The sequence below is a fragment of the Phoca vitulina genome, unplaced genomic scaffold, assembly GCF_004348235.1.
Source record: "Phoca vitulina isolate PV1807 unplaced genomic scaffold, GSC_HSeal_1.0 scaffold4, whole genome shotgun sequence".
Classification (NCBI taxonomy): domain Eukaryota; kingdom Metazoa; phylum Chordata; class Mammalia; order Carnivora; family Phocidae; genus Phoca; species Phoca vitulina.
Genome location: NW_022589707.1, coordinates 82,468,294 through 82,488,185, shown reverse-complemented (window position 1 = coordinate 82,488,185; position 19,892 = coordinate 82,468,294). Strand labels below are relative to the sequence as shown.

Genomic DNA, 19,892 nt, shown 5'->3' with positions numbered 1-19,892 from the left:
TCCATAAGGCTTGCTCTCACCCCAGGTGCATCTGGCTCCATAAGGCTTGCTCTCACCCCAGCAATATGTGCCACCCAGTGCCTAACACTGACCTCTAGGCCAAGGGCAGCATTGAAAATGATTAGTTAGGGTCTCTGCCCTCCAGGAATTTTTAACTATAGCAAATACACTTCCATAGATGGCTCAGGATGGGCGCAGAGCCTTATGACAAGGAGGTGGATACGTGCAATGTGTTAAAATTTCAGAGTGAGTGATCCTTTATGAACAGGCTTAATGCACAGGTAGAATAATATGGCCTGAGACTTGAAAACAGTAAGCGTTTCAGTTGGTGGCCTTGGTGAGGAGACAGTCCAGCCAGGAACGTTACAAGTAATGGCTCAGAGGAGAGACAGTGCAAGTGTATTCAGAGAATAGGAAGTTCATATAGGGAAGAAGTATTGGAAAAGAACATTAGATGCTCTTATTAAAGAGACTATATTTTATTCTCTGGGCAATGAGAACTCACTGAAGCTTTCTGAGCAAGGGACTGACCCGATGAAGACTGTCCTCGGTGTTCTGCCAGGGCAGTCTAATACAAGTGAGGCCTGGGATGGAGGGAGAGCGGTGTGCAGTAGTCTGGCAGGAATAAGGAAGGGTCTAAGTTAATGGGAAGCAGAGAGAAGAGAAAGGATGATGGACACATGAAAGGATGTGAATCCAAGACCACAACTTATGAATTTGAGAACAAAGAAAAACAACGATTTCTTGGTGGGTCTTCAAAAGGTGTGTGTGTTTATATGTGTGTATCTTAATTTATCCAGGCTTCTATAACAAAAGCACCATAGACTGGGTGGCTTATAAACAACAAAAATTTATTTCTCACAGTCCTAGAAGCTGGGAAGTCCAAGATCAAGGTGCCAGCAGATTCATGTCTGGCAAGAGCCCGCTTCCTGGTTCATTGACCGCCATCTTCTTACTGAATCCTCACATGGTCGTAGGGGCAAAGAAGCTCTCCGGGGTTTCTTTCATCAGGACGCTAATCCTATTCATGAGGATGTGCCCTCATGACCCAGTCACCTCGCAAAGGCCCCCCCCCCCTTAAATATCATCACTGTGGGGATTGGGCTTCTATATATGGATTTTGCAGGGACACAAACATTCAGTCTGTGGCAATATCCTTGCAACTCAAAATGTCTATAGACCAATAAGATTGGTATTGCCTGTGAGTTCACTGCACTTGGAGAATCTCTGACCCCACCTCACACCTATTGAATCATGTCTACCTGTGAACAAGATCCCTAGGTGATTCATAGGCAGTTTGGGAAGCACTGGTCTGTTTTCTTATAGAAATGACCTGTGGTCACAAAAAGTTAATGTTGATTGAATTTAACATAGTACAGAATTTAATACAGTATAGTATAAAGCTAATTCTGTATTATACTGTCTGTGTAAAATTAATAAAATAGTCTCTAATTTTGTGTTACACGAACTCAATTGGTAAGAGAAAAAAAAAAAAAGAGGACAAATTGGCATAATCCAGGGTAGCCTGTCCACGGGTCCTCATCACAGAGGTTGGGCAGCTGGTCAGAGAGTGTGGCTGAGAATCAGAGCAGTAAACACTGGAGTAAGAGAGTTCCGGAAGCAGGCCACACAGCTGACCCTAGGGCTGCGCGCTCGTGACGAACAACCAGGGCACCTGTGAAATTAAAAATCATGTTTGTAACACCAACAATGAAACATCAACCAAGGAAACACCCATGTCCAGAGTCCAGCGACAATCTGGAAACAAGCAATTGGAGATTCTGACTGGGTCACCGCTGAGGACATGGTAGCAAAGAGAAGCCTGCGAGGCCAGGATTTTAAGGAAACTGGAGCTGCATGAATGCAATTCCTCTGCTTCAGTTTGACTGCTGGGATTTGGCTCTCCTGCTCGAACCTCTCGTGCGAACCCAAAAGGCCAAATCCCACAAACTGTGAGAACTGCCAGGAATTGGTCTAGGGAGTGGCCAGAGTGACAATAAGCTAATAAATCTGCCTCGCCACCATGTCTGTTGTTGATTTTCTACAACTTTCTTCTTGAGATTTCACATTAAAAACATAACATTTGTGCTTTTTTTTTTTTTTTTTTAAGATTTTATTTATTTATTTGACAGAGAGAGAGACAGCGAGAGAGGGAACACAAGCAGGGGGAGTGGGAGAGGGAGAAGCAGGCTTCCCGCCGAGCAGGGAGCCCGATGCGGGGCTCGATCCCAGCACCCTGGGATCATGACCTGAGCCGAAGGCAGACGCTTAACGACTGAGCCACCCAGGTGCCCCTGTGCTTTTTTTTTTAATACCATAAAACTAATAGATAAAAATAAATGTTTCCCCAGTTTCAAATTTCACCGGTACACAGCATCCTTTAAAAAGAAAACCAAATACATGCTCATCGGACTACCAAAAATTTCCCATTTTCACAGAGGAACAGAAAATTATAAACTGCTTCATAACTCCTCCCTGAGGCTATGAAATGAGGCTCGGGATTACCTTTAAATTATCGGATAATCTGAAACTCTTGCCCCGTGGTATAATTGGAACTTTCGTCGGTTGCTTACACTGTCATTTCTTTTCTTGTTAAGATATCAGCCACAGCTCTGCCTACATGTGATGTGTACTTCCAGCAACAAGGGAGCGATTTCGTAGTTGACAAAGGCAATATAATACTGAAGAGCAATCAGAAGCAGAGTGTACATGCTGACGAGTGGAATGAGGTAAACCATTTCTTCATGGCCGTTGTCTGTCCTGCCGTAAGCGAACAACCCAGGACTGCCCTCAGAACTGTGTGGGGCCCGGGTAAGTGCTCAGGCCATGTAAGCTCCCAGTGTCCTCAAGGATGGGATAGACGAAAGGAGGACACAAGCTCAAAGTAATTAGAGCCTCTGGGCAAAACCTTAGTAGCTTTCTTTCTTTCAAGACAGAAGTTTCTGGAAAGCTGGATTCTGGAGTTCGAGAGTCAGGTATTATGAATTCACAATTTTTTGTTATTTTAGTAAGGAAAGGTACAGTGCTGAGGAATGGTTATCCCCCTCATTGGAGGGAAAAGGACATGTGGATATCCCTGGGGATAGTGCATGGCTATGCCCTGGAACCAGGCCGTGGGAGTCGGCCAGTGCTGGCCTGAGTGCAGGATGATGCCCCCTCCACAGGATCCCACCTCCGATGGCTTCAGATGGCCCAAGGAGACCTGAGGACCTTGTAGCCATCCAACTGTATTAGCCAAAGTTGGGGGTATTTTAGGCCCATTCATTTGTTCGTTCATTCATACACTGGGATCTTTACTCACTGAGTGTTCCCGTGTGTGTAATGCATGATGGGCATGTTAGAAAGCAAATGAAATCAGCCGCTCGCTGTCTTGTTCACGAACCTAACACCTAAGTCAGTTCCTTCCATATAAGAGACCTCCTTGAGTGAATGAAATGCTTGGATCAATAACAAAAATATGTAGGCATGAAGCCTGCCCTTGAGATTGTTGTTGTGGAAATGAGCCATGTATACAAACAACTAATGGTGGCCAGGCGGGGTGAGTCTCATAGAAGAGGTGCACGTAATGTGATAGGGACTCTCATCTCCAGCGGAGAGGAGCAGAGAAGGCCTCCTGGCCGGTGTTCTTCCTCCCGGGTCCATGCACACCAGTATGGCGGCCTCGCTCTTTCTCTGGTTTCTGTTCCCACGCCGCATGCCCATGGAGCCTTCTCTGACTCTCTGGACTTCTCATTCTGAGTCCATCTGAAAGAGAAGAGTGGGGGATGAGTGGCTCCTCCCCTCCCCTGGCTCTCTGTGGCGCAGCTCAGTGAACCTCAAATTTTACTGTCAGTATTGCCTGGGGAGTTCATTCAGAATGCAGATTCTGAGGCCTCCCCTCCAGATGCTGAATCGGGGCATCTGGGACCGGCCAGGAAATCGGCCAAGCGCCCCGAGGTGATTCTGATACGGCTGGTCCCTGACTGCATTTCGAGAAACACAGCTCTGAGCTTCCACAGACTATTCTCCTGACTCTTGCCTGAAACAACCACCTCTGTATGATTGATATGTAAAACTTCTACTCATCCCTGAAGGCCCAACGCAGATTTATCTTCCTCTGACATTCCCTACCCTGCCATCTGGACATTGTTCATTGTTTCCGTCTCTGGGGTCCCACAGATCAGTAATTTTCAAAGCGAAATCAATTGGCTGGGCCAGCTTGGTGCAACAGAACAATACAAAACAAGGGCATTTTTTTTTGGTGAAAATTTTGTATCAGTTTTCTATACATGCGTATGTGTGGGCTGAGTCGCTGTCTTGGGTTGGGTTCCCCCGAAACAGACATGACAGCAGAGATTCGGGTGCACGTGCTTTACTGGGGGGACGCTCATCAGGAGAAGCCTGTATGGGGAGCAAGGGCAGGAGGCAGGGAGGGGAAAGCAAGGCAAGGACGCGTCTAGGGCAGAGTCTAGCCTTGGCCTGGCCCCTGGGCAAGGTCGGAAGCATAAACGGCACAACAGAATTGCCCCCATGGAGGCCCAAGGGCAGGCCTGTTGTGTTCATCGGTCAGTCATTGTTGCGGGCGGCCAGGGCAGGTGCAGGCAGCCTCCCTCGTGGGAGCTCCCAGCCAAGGACAATTCTCAAGAGAAGGGAGCTGTGTGAGACAGCAAACAACAGTCACAGCAGCTGGTAGCTGGGGAGAGCGGCCCAGCAAAGGGCAGTGCACGGAAGCATCAGCTCCTTGAGTGCTCAGACTCCCAAGCATGGCCATTTGTTCGGAAATCAGGGAAAAAGAACATTGAAGGTACTGAAATATCCAGCTTCTTAGTTTCTTCTGTAGTCTCTCTTGTGACTTGTTAGTGGTTTTTTATTTGCTGTTTAATGTCACTTGAAGAAAAGGAATATTTTTTTTTAAAGATTTTATTTATTTATTTGACAGAGAGAGAGATAGCAAGAGAGGGAACACAAGCAGAGGGAGTGGGAGAGGGAGAAGCAGGCTTCCTGCGGAGCAGGGAGCCCGATGTGGGGCTCGATCCCAGGACCCTGAGCTGAAGGCAGAGTGTCTGATGCTTAATGACTGAGCCACCTAGGTGCCCCAAAAAGGAATATTAAAAAGTTAAATTATTAGCGTGAATTGGGCCATTCATCTTTATGTCATGCGATGCCAGTTTTCACTGCAAACATAAGAGCATTTGGCTCCTGTGTAATCACTGAAATTACACAGTTTGTATTTTGTAGTCACATTTGCATCTGTATCTTGTTCTTCCCAGAACAATGGAACGCTGCACAAAACTAACTCAACTTAGTTTTCGTTCCACTTCTCGGTTTGTGTCCCGCCAACGCTCCCTACCTTCAGCGTACTAATGAGTAAGGGAGGGCTGCAAAAAGGGCACCCGGGAGTCACCTTATCTTTTATTCCTCCTAGGCATCCTTCGGTGTAAGCAGCTGGCTGATACAGGGAAGCCACATGAATAATGTCTTTCTTAGAATGCCTTTGCCGCCTTTCTGCTTTCAAAGCAAGTTCTGGTTGGAACAGAAAGCCTGGCTTCCTGGAGCTGTCAGCACCCTGCTTACTCAGTCGTAAATGTAACACATTTACCTTGTACACACTCTTAGTCTCATTGAACGCATGCGCATAGTAGATCCACTCGAATGCTATGCTCACCGGCATCATGTGAGCTATTTGCAAATGGGAGCAAGCAAGCAAGCACATGGTGGGCTTATCTCTTCTGCTCACATGTGCCCTCCATTATCCCAAGAGACATCAACTTACAAAACAACTTCAAAGATAAAATTATTATTTCAAGATGGTGACAGCAGAGCATGAAACCAAACATGGGGCCCTTCTGAGTGTGGGACCCTCTGCAAGTACACGTGTTGCACACCTATGAAGCTGACCATGCTCATTTGCTTCTTACATTAAGTTCATTCCATGCAAGCACAGGTTCTCCAGGATTCTCATTGATCACCATTCCTGGGGAGATTTACAAAAGGAGATTAGTGGGACAAACTGCAACCTTCAGCTGTGACAGTTGGTCCCAAGGTTGTAAATGATACTATCTTCCCCCTCCTTGCCACCCATTCTAGATTCCCCTCATCCTCAACTAGCACTTCTGTTGGGTAGGATGACCTAGGCCCTCATCCCTCCAGGGTCTGAGCCCGTGGTTTCCATGGTCTCATCAGGCTACATGTAGGGCAGCGCCAAGGGTGCCTTAGTGGGCCCCTCAGTGCCATGCATATTCCTCACGTCCTGACTGTACAGCAGCAGCCCTTCCAGTTATGGTCATTTCTTCCCAGGCCTCCTGGTCTACTGGCATGAGGAGCCTGAGTGACCATGCAGCAGCCATAGCTTTAAGTTTAGTGGAGTTCTTTGTTCCTGCCCAAGAATCAAGACATCGAAACCCACAGAGCCTAAAGTCGTAAGCACAAGAAGCCCAAATTCCCATGATCACCGTCAGTGACAGTGAGCTTGGCTACTCCTACTTGATTTCCAAACCCATGTTTTCTCCCTGTTGGGGACACTGCATTACATAAGGCCTTCGCCCTAAGGAGTAAACAACCTCCAGAAGACCACTGTCCCGCCTCACAGGGTGTCATTTCCAAGCTAGCTGAAGCTGATGCATCTTTGAGAGACCCCATTCCACCCCCCATCTGAGGTTAGCGTCTTCTGGACGGTTTGGTTTGTGTAGGAGCAGGGGAATCTCAAAGTCACATGACTGCTGCTATATTTCTTTTGCTGCGAAGTGGGTCCCTTGAGCTGAGGAGGTATTCTGTTTTCCCTCACTGGTGAATCAGACACTCTGTGAGCCCTCAGACAGTGGTGCTGACCAAGGCCACAGAATGTCTGATTCTCTCTATGGGAGACCGCATAACATCGCCTTGGGCTAAGGGACCCAACTTCACTGTCCTTTAATATAGGAAATCAGTGTGCTATTTTGTGGAATATCTGGATGGTTCAAACCCTTTTGGGCTATACTGTTGTAGAGAGAGGGAGAATGTGAATGGCCTTGGGGCAAGACTGAATACACACTGCTGCTCAGCCCAAGTCAATACAAATTGCTTCTGTTCCTTCTTCTGTATGGGGATGGAGAAGAACACATTTTGCGTTTCAGTAGCTGTGTATCATATATGAAGGTGGTGTTCATCTGCTCTGGTAAAGATACTCCAGCAAGCACAACAGCTGCAAGTGGGGCTACCAGCTGGTTAGGTTTGTGTTAAGTTTGTGATGAGGATATGATGGGAACCACCACCAAGTCCTGAGAGTGGTACTTTGAGGATACTGCTGATTTGCAATATTGTTTTGTATTTACTGTATTGGCTTGGTGGGGAGAAAGTGGAGGCGGATGGGCATTTCACAAGCTTTTACTTGGCATTTCCTACTATAAGACCTCTTATGTTACCTCACAGGTCAAAGAGTCAATGTCCACTGTTAAGCAGGTCTGTGCCAATTACATACTCAGGAATTGGAGGAAGTAATCAATGGGTGGTTCATAAGTGCAGTGAACGCATTGCAAAAAGAACTTAGGCCAGGACTCCATATATTACCTCTCCTTTATATGCCCCTCTTCTAACAAGGGGACCATGATGGCACTTTGGGTACCTGGTTTACACTTGCCAGGGTGTTGAAGAGTCGTTCTTCATTGGGATCTGGCCTTTTTTCAGTCACCGGGTTCTGGATCTGAGAAGTGGCTCAGATCTAGGAACTTGACAAAGCATCATGTCTTTCCATGGGGGCAGCTGACCTCAGCCTTTTGCTAACTCATACCGGATCACTTTTGATTATATATAGGAAGCAATACCTTTGTTGTCTGCTCATCTCTCTTGCTCCGAGGAACACCATGTTCTATTAATCATCTCCATTGAAGATTCCTACGGGTCAGGCCCCCTTGTCTCCTACTCCAACCTTGCTGCCCACTTTAATAATTGTACCCATCTTGCTTTTGAGAGTTAAGTGATACCCAGCCTTTGGTAGTCTGTGATTCTGTCCTCCACAGTGATACTAAGGAGCTCAGTTTTGTAATGATGTATCCTACCAGCCTACAGAGGTTACTCAACACTCAGCTTTTCAGTGATGCTGGTGCCCTTCTCACCAGCTCATTACTTACTGTCTTGATATATAGAGTGTCCTCTAGGCCTTCAAGGAACATAATCAGTTGGTGTGTTTTCTGGTCTTGCATTTTAGATTCATTCTAGCACGCCTACTACTCTGAGCCTTGAATCCCTTCCTCCACAGCCTGATACAGCTGTTCTGGAACCTCTACTTCCTTTCCTCAGGGCCACAGCTTTTGCCAAGCTTCCAAGAGCTGTTCCAGCAATATATTGGATCCATCTCCCAAGATTCCAGGGCTCTTGCCAGGCTATTAAGTCCTACATTGCTGGTGGCCCCAAATCAACAAACTCTCTTTATCCAGTTTCATATCCTGCCTTGTTGGTCTAGCAACCTCAGGACCCATAGTCAGCCATTCTTTCCCAGTTGCTACTGGTCTATGTTAGCCAGGTCCCTCTCAGAGATCCAGCCCTTTCCCAGTCAGATCATGCTGAAACTTGACCCTAATTATCAGGCAAGTGGTCAGGAGGCATAGTATAGGCAGGTCCTGAGGAAGGTACACATTTTCTTCCAAGACACCTGCATCATTTGAGGTTTCTGCATTGTCCTCAAATGTGGCAGGGGTGGAGTGGAGGGGCTCTATTTTCCAGCAAGAGTGAGTGGATTAGTTCTGTAGTCCGAGAGCACTCAGGGGAACCTCAGGGTTCAAGGTTCTCGTGTGCATCGCCCATGTCTTAAAAGCCCTCTTCTTCCCTGTGAGGGGCTTGACTTTGTCATAGGTGACTTACCTTGGCTGAGAACTCAGGCTTCTCTGAAGTTCCGCAAATCTTACAACTAAGTCCCGTGCCTGGACTTCAGCTCTTCCTGCCATCCAGCTAAAGGAGAGGAGTCCGTAAATACCTCCAGGGAGGCCTCGGATTCTCACACTGGGCTTGGAATTCCTGGGTGATCGCCCTGAGCCTGTCATCTCTCATCGAAGCTTCGGTGGCATTCAACAACTACCCCCCATTTCCACAGTCCACAGTCCTTATCATTATGGCTCCCCCACATCTCTTGGTGCCAGAAATATCCAGTGGGCGCCCCCTCCCCGCTCTTATCCTGTCCCAGTTCTCCACAGGTGACAGCTTTAGCACTTGCTCTGGTAACCACGGTCCAGGGACCCTCGATGCACGTTACACACGGGGGTCCTCATTGCCAGCTGAACCCAAAACGATCCTCCTCCCAATTGCATCTGGGAGTCTGCTTCTGGTCGTGCATTTTAGATCCATTCTAGCACGCCTAGGGAACGTGCTAGCACGTTTCTAGGGAAACGGTCTGGCACCGACTGTCTCAGGTCAAGTGCCCTAGAAACAGAGCCCAAGACTGGATTCAGGTGCATGTGATTTATTAAGGAAAATTCGGGAAAATTCCATAAGAGAAAGACAGAAACAAGACAAGGGGAAAGAGTAAGATGTGGTCTCAGGTAAAACAAACTTTGGATTGATCCACGAAGGAGCTCAGAAGCATAAACCTCAGACAAAGTTGTCCTGTCGGCTGAGAAGCCAGGGTCAGCTTTTTATACCCTTGTATTAAGAAGCCATTGGCCGCAGCTACCCCGGGGGCAGGGCTGGAGGTGGGGAGGAGGTATTTAGGAGGGCAATTCTCTGGAGAAGGAGGCAACTGTGAGCCCTTAGAAGCCACACACACAGCAACTCGGGGGTGGGTGCGCCAACCAGGTAAGGGGATCCCCGAGGGGCATCTGCAGTGTCTATGGCAGTTGTGAGGGTATATAGACACGTTTACATAGATCTGTCCGTTGGGACCTAATCTGGTTGATACAGTTTCTTATTTACATTTTGGTTTCCAATGCAAGATTCTAAACTCTTCCGCAGCAAGGACTCTGTGCTATTCATCTTTGCATTCCTAACGCAGGAACTGGCAATGAATTGTTACTAGTCAAACTCTTACCAGATAAAGAGGAGCTTGGGGTCGATCGCAGAGCAACTTGAACTCCAGATGAAGTAATTTGGGTGTGATTCTGTTGGCGGTTGGAAAGAGTGTGGAGCACTTACTGGCCGCAGTGGACCCTGCACATCGGGCTAGGGAAAGGACGGGAGAGCGGCCGAGGCACTGTTGTAGTGATGCAGGCAAGAAGCCACAAGAGGCAGAGTTCTGGTAGAGGCTGCGAGCCGGGGGAGGCAGATGCAAAAGTCATTCAAGTATTATCTACAGGATCCAGATGGCCCCAGGCTGACAGCCAGTAGAGAGACCATCAGCGAGGCTAATTAATCAAGTGTGTTACAAGTTTTATTCTTCTATGCCTGCACGCAGATAGAAGAGCATGCCTCATATTTGCACGGAAGAAATATCCAAAAAAATAAATCCATGTGGGTTTTCTCAGTGTCATGCATAATTAGACAAAGCCCATGAAGTAAGCATGGGAATATTTTCTTTCCCTCCATATGTTGGCCAGAGTTCCACAGTCAGATCTGAGAAAACCCAAGGTCATCAGTGTGGAATTCGTTCAATTCATTAGCACGTGGGGTACTTAAGTTTAAAGTGGTTTCCAGGGGCGCCTGGGTGGCTCAGTTGTTAAGTGTCTGCCTCCGGCTCAGGTCATGATCCCAGGGTCCTGGGATTGAGCCCCGCATTGGGCTCCCTGCTCAGCGGGTAGCCTGCTTCTCCCTCTCCCACTCCCCCTGCTTTATTCCCTCTCTCACTGTGTCTCTCTGTCAAATAAAAAAAAAAAAAAATCTTAAAGTGGTTTCCAGTGACATTGCTTTCAAATCAATCATTCTATACCGTAACATATGTTCTGAAAGCTGCTGATTCAGCACATTATCCTCAGCTGCATTCTGGACTGGATCCTGGCTGGGATAATTTATCTGTGACTCAGATGGATCATATACACATCAAGAAATACGTACTTTTTTTTTTTTTTTCTGAGTTCTTCCAGGACTGGACTCTAGGCAAAGCTGTGTGCATTCCTCTCCAATTTTAGGGCTCAGTGACTTTTGGCCAGGTGCCTGCCCTTCACGTTGTTTTCCGAGAACCGGTTCCTGGGACCCTTGTTGCATGGACTGGACCTGGATTTGCCAGGGTTCTCCGTGGGGCTGGCTTGAGATTTGCCATCAACAACATTTCCTTTCCCATGAACTTCACCATTGCCCTTCGCTACGAAACTCAGGTATCCAACTTCTTTTTCAGGGGTAAAGGGCTGACTGAAGTGCATTCTCGAACTACGAGTTTCCATTCCAGTCTTGCTAGATTAGGGTCATCAGAAAATGATTTGCAAAAAGTAGAACATCTGGAGAGCATTAGAAATCAAAGAATTTCCTAGCAATATTAAAATAATAAGCCAGAGGCATACATGCTTTATTCCGTGGAGAGAAGCTGAATTTGAAGTTATATATCTAAGGTACAGGGCTAAGGAAGTGGTAATGGAATGTTTGTATAAGAACAATGAAAAACTAAACTAACACAAATTCTGCCCTCCTGGGACTTTTTTCTAAAAATTTTCTAAAAATTTAATAAGCTAACCTATGTGCAGAGATTCAGATTCACGCAGAAGAGGCATTTATTTTGCACTTGGAATTTACCCTGAAACAAGAAAAAAACTAAAGGCAGACAGCTCCTCTTGCGTCCTCCCCCTGCCTTTTGAGAAATATCTAAGGCAGAATAGAAACCAAATCAGAAAAACACTCCATCTAGAGTGGTAGCCCCTAACCTTTTCTCTGCATAATCTTTTCTTTGATAATCTGAAACCCCACAGACCATTTCCCCTGAAAAATATTTTATAAGGCTGGGGATGGTCTCAGAGCCCCCAGGTTTCCTCTGGGGACCACATTCTGGAAATGTTCATGTTATGTTGTATGAGCAGAACTGCTGATCCACTTTGAAACTCTTGATATGACATAATTCTCTATTGCTCACTTATAAATGAAAGCCAAGGGACTTCAGTGAACTTGGACCTGGGGAGTATGATGAATCATTAAAAATATGATATATATTTTAATTTTTCCATAGAGAGGACACATCTGTGGCATCTTTAAAAAGCATTTCCAAATTGCATGGCTTTCAGAGTATAGCTGATTAGCATGTACTATAAATATATATGCATATTTAGACACATATAAATAGATTTAGCAATATAATCATCAAATATTACATAACAAAATCTATGTAATGATACATTTATATAATAGTATTTATGCAATAGCATGAAAAAAAGGATATAAGCTTTTGTGAAGGATTCCAAATTTCCATTTTTGTTCTGTAATGCAGGGACAGGTACATTAATTGACTCTCTGGGAGACAGAGGTTAAAGATGAGGCCTGTCAGGAGCGCCAGGGCTTTTCCAGCCCATGAACTAGAGTTACGGCCAGAAACAATATTCTTGGGTCTACCTGGCTCACCATTCAGACCCCAGTGAGTTAGAGCTGAGAGTGAGCCTCTCAGACGTCGCTCGTAAATTCCATTTTCCGAGAGGGCTGGGGGTTGTGGATTCGAGTCCAAGTGCTGTCCTTGATTAGCATGTACTATACATGTGTTGTACCTGCATCCTCACAAGGATGTGTTTTTTATGTCCTGTCCGTCTAGCCCGCAGCCGACTGGACTGTCCAGGTCCTGGTTAACCCCCTTGGAGGGAGTGAGCACTGTCCACGCAAGAGTCCATGGCCACGGCCTCCGTCTTTCCCTTTACCAGCGGCTTCCAGGTATGCTTGGGACCTGTCCTCAAACACGGAAGGCTTCTTAGAATTTTGTTCATCTATCAGTAATTTGTATCAAAGAACTAAGCAGGAGAAGAGGTGCCTTAAAGGAGACGGTGACATTTATTAAGTGCTTGCTGTGGGCTACACTAAACTTCACATTTAAGATTGTATTTTATCTTGTTAACAACTCACTGAGGTAAACTTTCTCTTCATCAGGCGAGGAGGGAATTGAGAATGAGAATACTTGGAGACCTGCCCAGTCTCATAGCTAACATATTGCAGAACCAGGATTCTAGCCCCGATCTCCTGATTCTCAGTCTGGAAATTTCCTTTCCCTTTCCCCACATGGCCTGGAGAGGTAAGAAAGTGAAATGATACAAGAGTAAGAGTCAAATATTTAGCTGGCATTATCTCAACAGCTGAGAGTCTATCAGGTAAAAAAAAAGCTACTAACTCTGAGGCCACTAATTTTGCATCAGAGATTTGTGGCAAAATAAAACAAGAGACCCTGTTGAGATTAGCATAGTAGAAAGGATGAAGGACATTTGTTCTATCCTTTTCCCAGAGCAGTCATGACAACCCATGGCTAATAGTTTCTAAGCTTTGCTATTTGGCACAATCCTATGCAAGAGCCACAGAGAGAATCTGAGAGTGAATTTGCTGTCCACCCAACGCGCCTGAACCGGTCTAGACCTGGCCTCTACCCCACGGTCAAACCCACGTCTGCGCGGGTGGGATACCACCAAATACCCTGGCCACTTAGGTTATATGACTGTACTTTGTCACTGAATTGTTGCTTTATTTCTCTTCATACAGAATCGTGCTGCTTCCCACACCCATCTGTTTAGAACCAGATGTACAATATTTCATAGATGTCTATTTTTCCCAGCCTTTGGAAGGAGGGTCCCACGCTTATTCGCACATCCTGGTTGATTCGGTAAGTATCCCGGAGCAACGGCGTGTTGCCTTCCAAACTGAGCCCCATTATCATTCTGCTTTTAGACTGCATGGTGCAATGTTTCTTTAGAAGTATAAATGAGTTTGTTCCATTAGAAAAATCACCGACTCTCTATAAACGTCACCTAAGACCAATGGCAAACCTTACAGAACAGCACGCACCAGCAACAGTTTGAAGTGTTTTACCTATTCTATTGTTTAGTCTTCATGACAACTCTGTGAGGGAGGCACTGTTGTTGTCCCCATTTTATAGACGACAGAACTGAAGCACAGGGTCACAGAGCCAGTGAGAGAGGAGTCTGCCATCAGAGCCAGACTCCCTGATGCCAGAGCCCCCACCCTGAGCCACCACGGCGTCCTGGCATTGCAGAAAGTTGGGGGAGAAATTCTACCACTTTAATTGTCAGCATCTTGTAAGTTCCGCTCTATACATACTGTGTTTTTATATTGCTGTGATCAGAGCACTCGTACATAGACAGATATTTTTTAGTTCCCGTTATATCATAAGCATTTTCTTATGGTGCTTATGTAGTCTTCTTACCATTTTTAGGAACGATGCATAATATTTCCTCAAATGACTTCTTTCAACACCTTTCCCCCACAAAGCTGGGCCACAGATATTGCTTCCAAACCTCTCACTCTGTACAGAACTTCAGGCCCAGGCTAGTCCCTGGGCAGAGTTTGGGCACTGAGGAAATTTAAGCCTTCACTTACCAGTATCTATTCCCTACTCGTCAAGGTTTATGGCTCTTGAAATAGCCTGTCAAATTAATTTCTGGGAAGTATTCTCCAATTAACTCTCACGATCATCAGAAATATGTGAAAGTATCGGGTTCATTCCACCTTCAGCAGAATTGTATAGAATTGTGTGGAATTTTTTTAAAGTAATTTTGTGGATAAAAATCAAATTCATTTGTTACAGCTGCATTTTTAAAATATTCGTGAGAGGGGTGCCTGAGAAGCTCAGTCGGTTAAGCGTCTGCCTTCGGCCTTTGGCTCAGGTCATGATCCCGGGATCCTGGGGTCCAGCCAGCGTTGGGCTCCCTGCTTGGTGGCGAGTCTGCTTCTTCCTCTCCCTCTGCCCCTCCCCCTTGCTTATGCTCTCTCTCTCTCTCTCTCTCACTCACTCTCTCTTTCTCAAAATAAATAAATAAAATCTTAAAAAAAAAAACAAAATAAAGTATTTGTGAGAATCTTCTAATATCATGATTTAATTGGCAAACTACTGTCCTACAAGGTTTTATTTGAACACAGCTATGGCCAGTTTTTTAAAGATTTATTTATTTTTGTGGGAGGAGGGGCAGACAGAGAGGAAGAGAGAATCCAAGAAGACTCTGCACTCAGCACAGAGCCTGACACGGGGCTCCATCTCACGACCCTGAGACCATGACCTGAGCCGGAACCAAGAGTCGGACACTTAACTGACTGAGCGCCCCAGGCGCCCCTGGCCAGTTGTTTATATATTATCTACCACTGTTTTCAAGCTACAAAGGCAGAGCTGAGTACTTGCCACAGAGGCCTTATGACCCACAAAGCCAAAAATATTTACTGTCTAGCATTTTATAGGAAGCTTGACAATCCCTGCTTTAATTAGTTGTATGTCCATATTTCATGAATTGTGTCTTTTAAAGTTTAATTTTGAAGCATTGAACATTTTAAATTTATAACCTGGAACTTTGTTGTTTCATCATCTACTATAGAACTCAGTATGAGGCAGGTGTATCTTGGAATTTATTCAACAAGTTCAGGTATTGTAACATCTAGAAAAAGCCATTATATAAGATTATTTTACCAGAGATAGGATTGCAAAATTTAGAAAACAAGGAGGGAGGGAGGGAGGGAAGGAAGGAAGGAAAGAAGGAGAGAAGGAAAGAAGGAAGCAGGGAGGGAGGGGAGGAGCAAGGGAAGGAGGGAGGAAGGAAGGAAGGAAAGAAGGAGAGAAGAAACGGGACACTCAGATTTGAATATTGTATAAATATGTCCAAAATATTGCCCTTGAATGCTGGATGAGACATAGTAAAAAATTATTCATTGTTTTTCCAAAATTCAGTTTCAACTGGATGATTTGTATTTTATCTGGCAACCTTACCCAAAGATGGTCTAAATCTTGCACCTGGAGGGCCGTCTGATATTGTGGTGAGGTTCTACCATATTACAGTAGAAATGAAGTGGAAAGTAGAAATAAACTCTTGAATGAGAGTTTAAACTATCGTGATTTCCCTACCCATGTTAGGTCCTATTCTCTGCCCAGGAACTTCAAATAGAACTGCACTCACAGTTACAAAGAAAGTAACATGAGTTACAAAGAAAGAAAATCAAATCCAACAGATTTAATTTAGGGGGAAAAAGCTAAAAGTTGGGAACCCACGCAGAGTAGAGAAAGGAAAAGGAAGAAATTAAGGAATTGATACATCATGAAGAGATTTTATTATTATAATGATAGTCATGAAACTCAAATTTGTAAGAGCCAAGATACTCCTCATCTTAAATCCATATCCTGAATATTTTATATTCACTATTTATAATTTTATTTATAATAGTTTATGACTTGATGCTGTATTTCATGCATCCATGCAAATTATTCATTCATCACCCATTCGCTGAGCATACATGGGCTGATACTGTGCCGGTTCCCGGGGTGTAAGCTGTGGTCCCTTCCCTCAAATAATTCTCAGTCTGATACAGAAGACGGACGTGTAAATAAAATCATTGCAGTGATATTTGATAGATACATAATACAAATGGGTAATTTGAAATTAACTGAAAAATATTTCCATTTGATCAGTTTTCAAGCAATCATCTCTTACATATAGCTACAAAAACCATGAAACCTGAATGAAAATTAGGACAGCAGCCTGATCTTCGCAAAGTGTCAGAACCTCAGAAGAGAGGCTAGATCCCTCTTTCGGGTCAGATTCCCCAGAAGCCGGAGCTGAGACAGGGACTTAGGTCCCCCTGATTTATTGAGGGTGTGCTTGTGGGAGAAGAGGCGCAGGGGACAGGGGAAAGAACAGAGCAAGGATGTGATCTGCGCTGAAGTGTAGCTGATCCCACAGGGGGCTTGGGAACGTACTTGTACCACCGAGCTGGTTGCACCTCGAGGCCAAGCGGTGGAGCCTGTGTGCACCCAAGTCATCCACCCCACCCGCCCCCCAGGGAGTGCGTTCACTTCCGGGCAAGTTGGCTGAGTCCAAGTTTCTGGAGAAAGGGACAGCTGTGAGACTTTAGTGCCAATACCACAGCAGCTGGTGAACAGGGCGATCCGGGCAGGGCACCTACAGTGTCCCTTTGAGTCCCTGACCCCGGGTGTCCATAGAAGAAAGCCAATGCACATTTTCTGATTACAGACTAATGCAGTTATTTCCACACCACCAATATTGCAGCTCTGGGAAGATGCTTGACTGCCTGAGCCCTGGCCCTTTCAAAGTTCATTTTTCTCCTACAGCCAGATTAACATTTATATCTAAGACCAGGATGCACTACCAAGAAGCCCGGATGAAAGCTTTGGTCAACCTGGATGCTCCGTCTGCAGAAATAGCTTTTGTTTGGCAAGCCTAGTGAGACAGTCACAAATTTCCTTCAGTCACCCTATTTCATGATATATGCTTCCATGAAAATGTGTTTAGAGTCGAAAGTATATTAGCCATTCTAGAATATAAAACTGCCATTCTTTTAAACCATGAGATGGACTACACTTGGTAAACAAAGTCTTTAGAAGTTTCTAGAAGAAGTGAGTTACAAAATCCTATAGCTTGACAGGGACTCTTACCATCTGGCCCATCAGTTTGGTGCCAGGACTGGCCTCCTCGAAACTGCCTCAGACCAGTAACTGTAGATAACGAACCTCTGGTTGGCTGCCTTCATCCCCAACCCTAGCCTGTCCGGCTTCCTTCTGCATCTCTCTTCACTTGGTATAGTCATTTTGGTATCAACTTGAAGAGACGACACTAGACAGGTGTGTATACGTCTTCATTGAGCAAATATTTATGAAGTAGCTACTGTGAATTAGACACTGTGGTAGGCACAGGTGTGAACGAGACAAGCACCGACATGCCGGGGCTTCCTCTCTAAAGGGGGGATGCAGACAGTTACACGGGAAATGACAGTGTGGTCTGAGAGCTACCGGAAAAGGTGGCAGGTCACCGAACAGAAAAGCTTGGGGTGCCTGGAGCAGTGATCCTCAGCATCACCTGACCCAACCTCCTCTTTTTATTGCAAATGTTTTGTAACACTCTTTACTGATTTGAAATGCAATTCATGGGCATCATAGCCTACCTTCATACATACCTTCCAAAGAATGTCGATGTAATGTGTGAATACAAAGATACATAAAAGGAAAGTAATTTATAGGGGAACATTATGTACTTCAATATGTTTGCGCACTGGCATGAATACGCCGCAGACAGAGGAGACAGGGACATGCTCAAAGGTGTAGAATCCCTCAGTGTGAGACAGCCATGAAAGCAGGAGTGTTGCAAACATGTTGCAGTCATGTTTTTAAAACAGAGAATAAGGCTTTCTCACCTTATAATCATAAACAAAGATTTCTCCTGCATGGGTGTTCGGTGAAACATGGGCTGATTTTCCTTTGTGTCAAAACATCAGGGATTTAAAAGCCAGTAACACACCTCATCCGATGGCCATGACAACCAAAACTACCCCTGGGAATTCCAAAATGCCCCTTAGGGGATGGTGCCTCCCATATTGAGAACCACTGAGCCAGGAGGTTGGGGGGCAGGGGGACACGGGGGTAAGAGAAAGAAGCCACTGAAGGTTTGAAGGAGGGGTTATCTGAACAAACTGCCTTTTAAGGAATCACTGTGACTACAGGGTAGAAAACTCACGGGGGAAGGGGAAAAAGAGTGGAAGATGGGACATCTGTTGGGCTGCCACCGTGGTGATCTGCATGGCCTCCATTAGAGCAGTGACAGGGGAGTGAAGAGACATAAATGCATCCTAGACACATTTGAGAGCTTAGATGGACCAGGCTTGTGACTGACTTGATGTGTGGGGCAGTGGGCAGTGTTGATGGCGAAGAGGCAAGTATCAGAGATGACCTTCTTCAGTCTTCTACACTGAGTAGCTTGGCAGATGCTGACACTCTCCTGCCAACAGGCTCAGGGAGGAAAGCGGGTTTCCGGTGTGTTGGTTTGCAGTGCCTGTGGGATGACCAGTAAGCTTGTCTGTGCAGATCTGGAGCCCGTAACTGAGATGTGGGCAGGAGGCCTGGGTCGAGATGTTGGCAATCTATACTGACGGTAACTGAAGGCACAAGGTCGCCTGGAAGCGGGGTGTGGAGTAAGGGAGGGGCTGATGAGAGAACCCCGAGGACCCCAACATTGAGGGATGGGTGGAAGGAGAGGCGCAGCATTGGCGTGAAGAGTAAATGCGGGAGGGCCAGTGAGGGTAGCGAGGAAACAGTGTTGCAAGAACTGTAGCTATCAAGGGGTCAAAGGGCAGAGACGGGGGCAGTGGCAGGAGGAATATATGAGACCAGGGAGGTGATTTTACGGGTGGGAGAGATTTCAGCACATTGAAATGCCAGTTGAAAGGAAGAGATTAAAGAAAGAAAGTATAATCCACAGAGAAGTTTCCTGAGGTCAGAGGGCACAGTGGCAGACATCCCTTCCCCTGGGACACTTCTTCGTAAGCGCCGAGCCAGGGACAGGGATAGTACCTGTGCGCCCGGAGTTTGGGAGGCAGGAAGCGGGAGGCTCCATTTCCTCTGGAAAGCCAGAGGAGGAAGGGGCAGTGAGTGGTCCATCCGGGAGTGCAGGGAGAATGAGGATAGTGGTTTGAGGCATGGAGACACTGTGAAATGGGCATCCGGGGCTGAGATTCCACCCCTGGCGTGTCAAAGGGCAAAGAGAGAAGGACCGGGGGTGTGGATGGGCGTGGGGGGAGGGGATGGTTGAAAGGGTCCTTGAAGCAAAGGACCATGGGAACAAGGTTCAGTATGGACAAAACAAGAAGGCCAGGGGAGATTTATCTGGGCCCCCTGGTTCTCTCTTTTAACTTGACCTGCTGAATTAAATCTTAATTTCAGTGCTGACCAACTTGGTGTGACCGATTCTCTTATACCAACATGTTCTCCACTGCATCAGCCATGCCACTGAAAAACATTTAAAATGGTAATAGGTTATAACATAGGTAAAATCTTCTCAAAAATATAACTGTATGGCTTTTCTTCACATAGGTTATCAAACTGTAGATGATCC

General features: G+C 45.8%; 1 protein-coding gene across 1 annotated transcript in view; it reads left to right on the top strand.

Moving 5' to 3' along the window:
- LAMB4 (laminin subunit beta 4) overlaps positions 1–19,892 on the top strand; it is a 90,416-nt gene that overhangs the window by 30,716 nt on the left and 39,808 nt on the right. Inside the window, exons 14-16 of the mRNA XM_032402396.1 lie at positions 11,007–11,192; positions 12,605–12,720; positions 13,534–13,654. Of these exons, the coding sequence (XP_032258287.1) occupies positions 11,007–11,192; positions 12,605–12,720; positions 13,534–13,654 (423 nt within the window). The remainder of the gene's footprint in view (positions 1–11,006; positions 11,193–12,604; positions 12,721–13,533; positions 13,655–19,892) is intronic.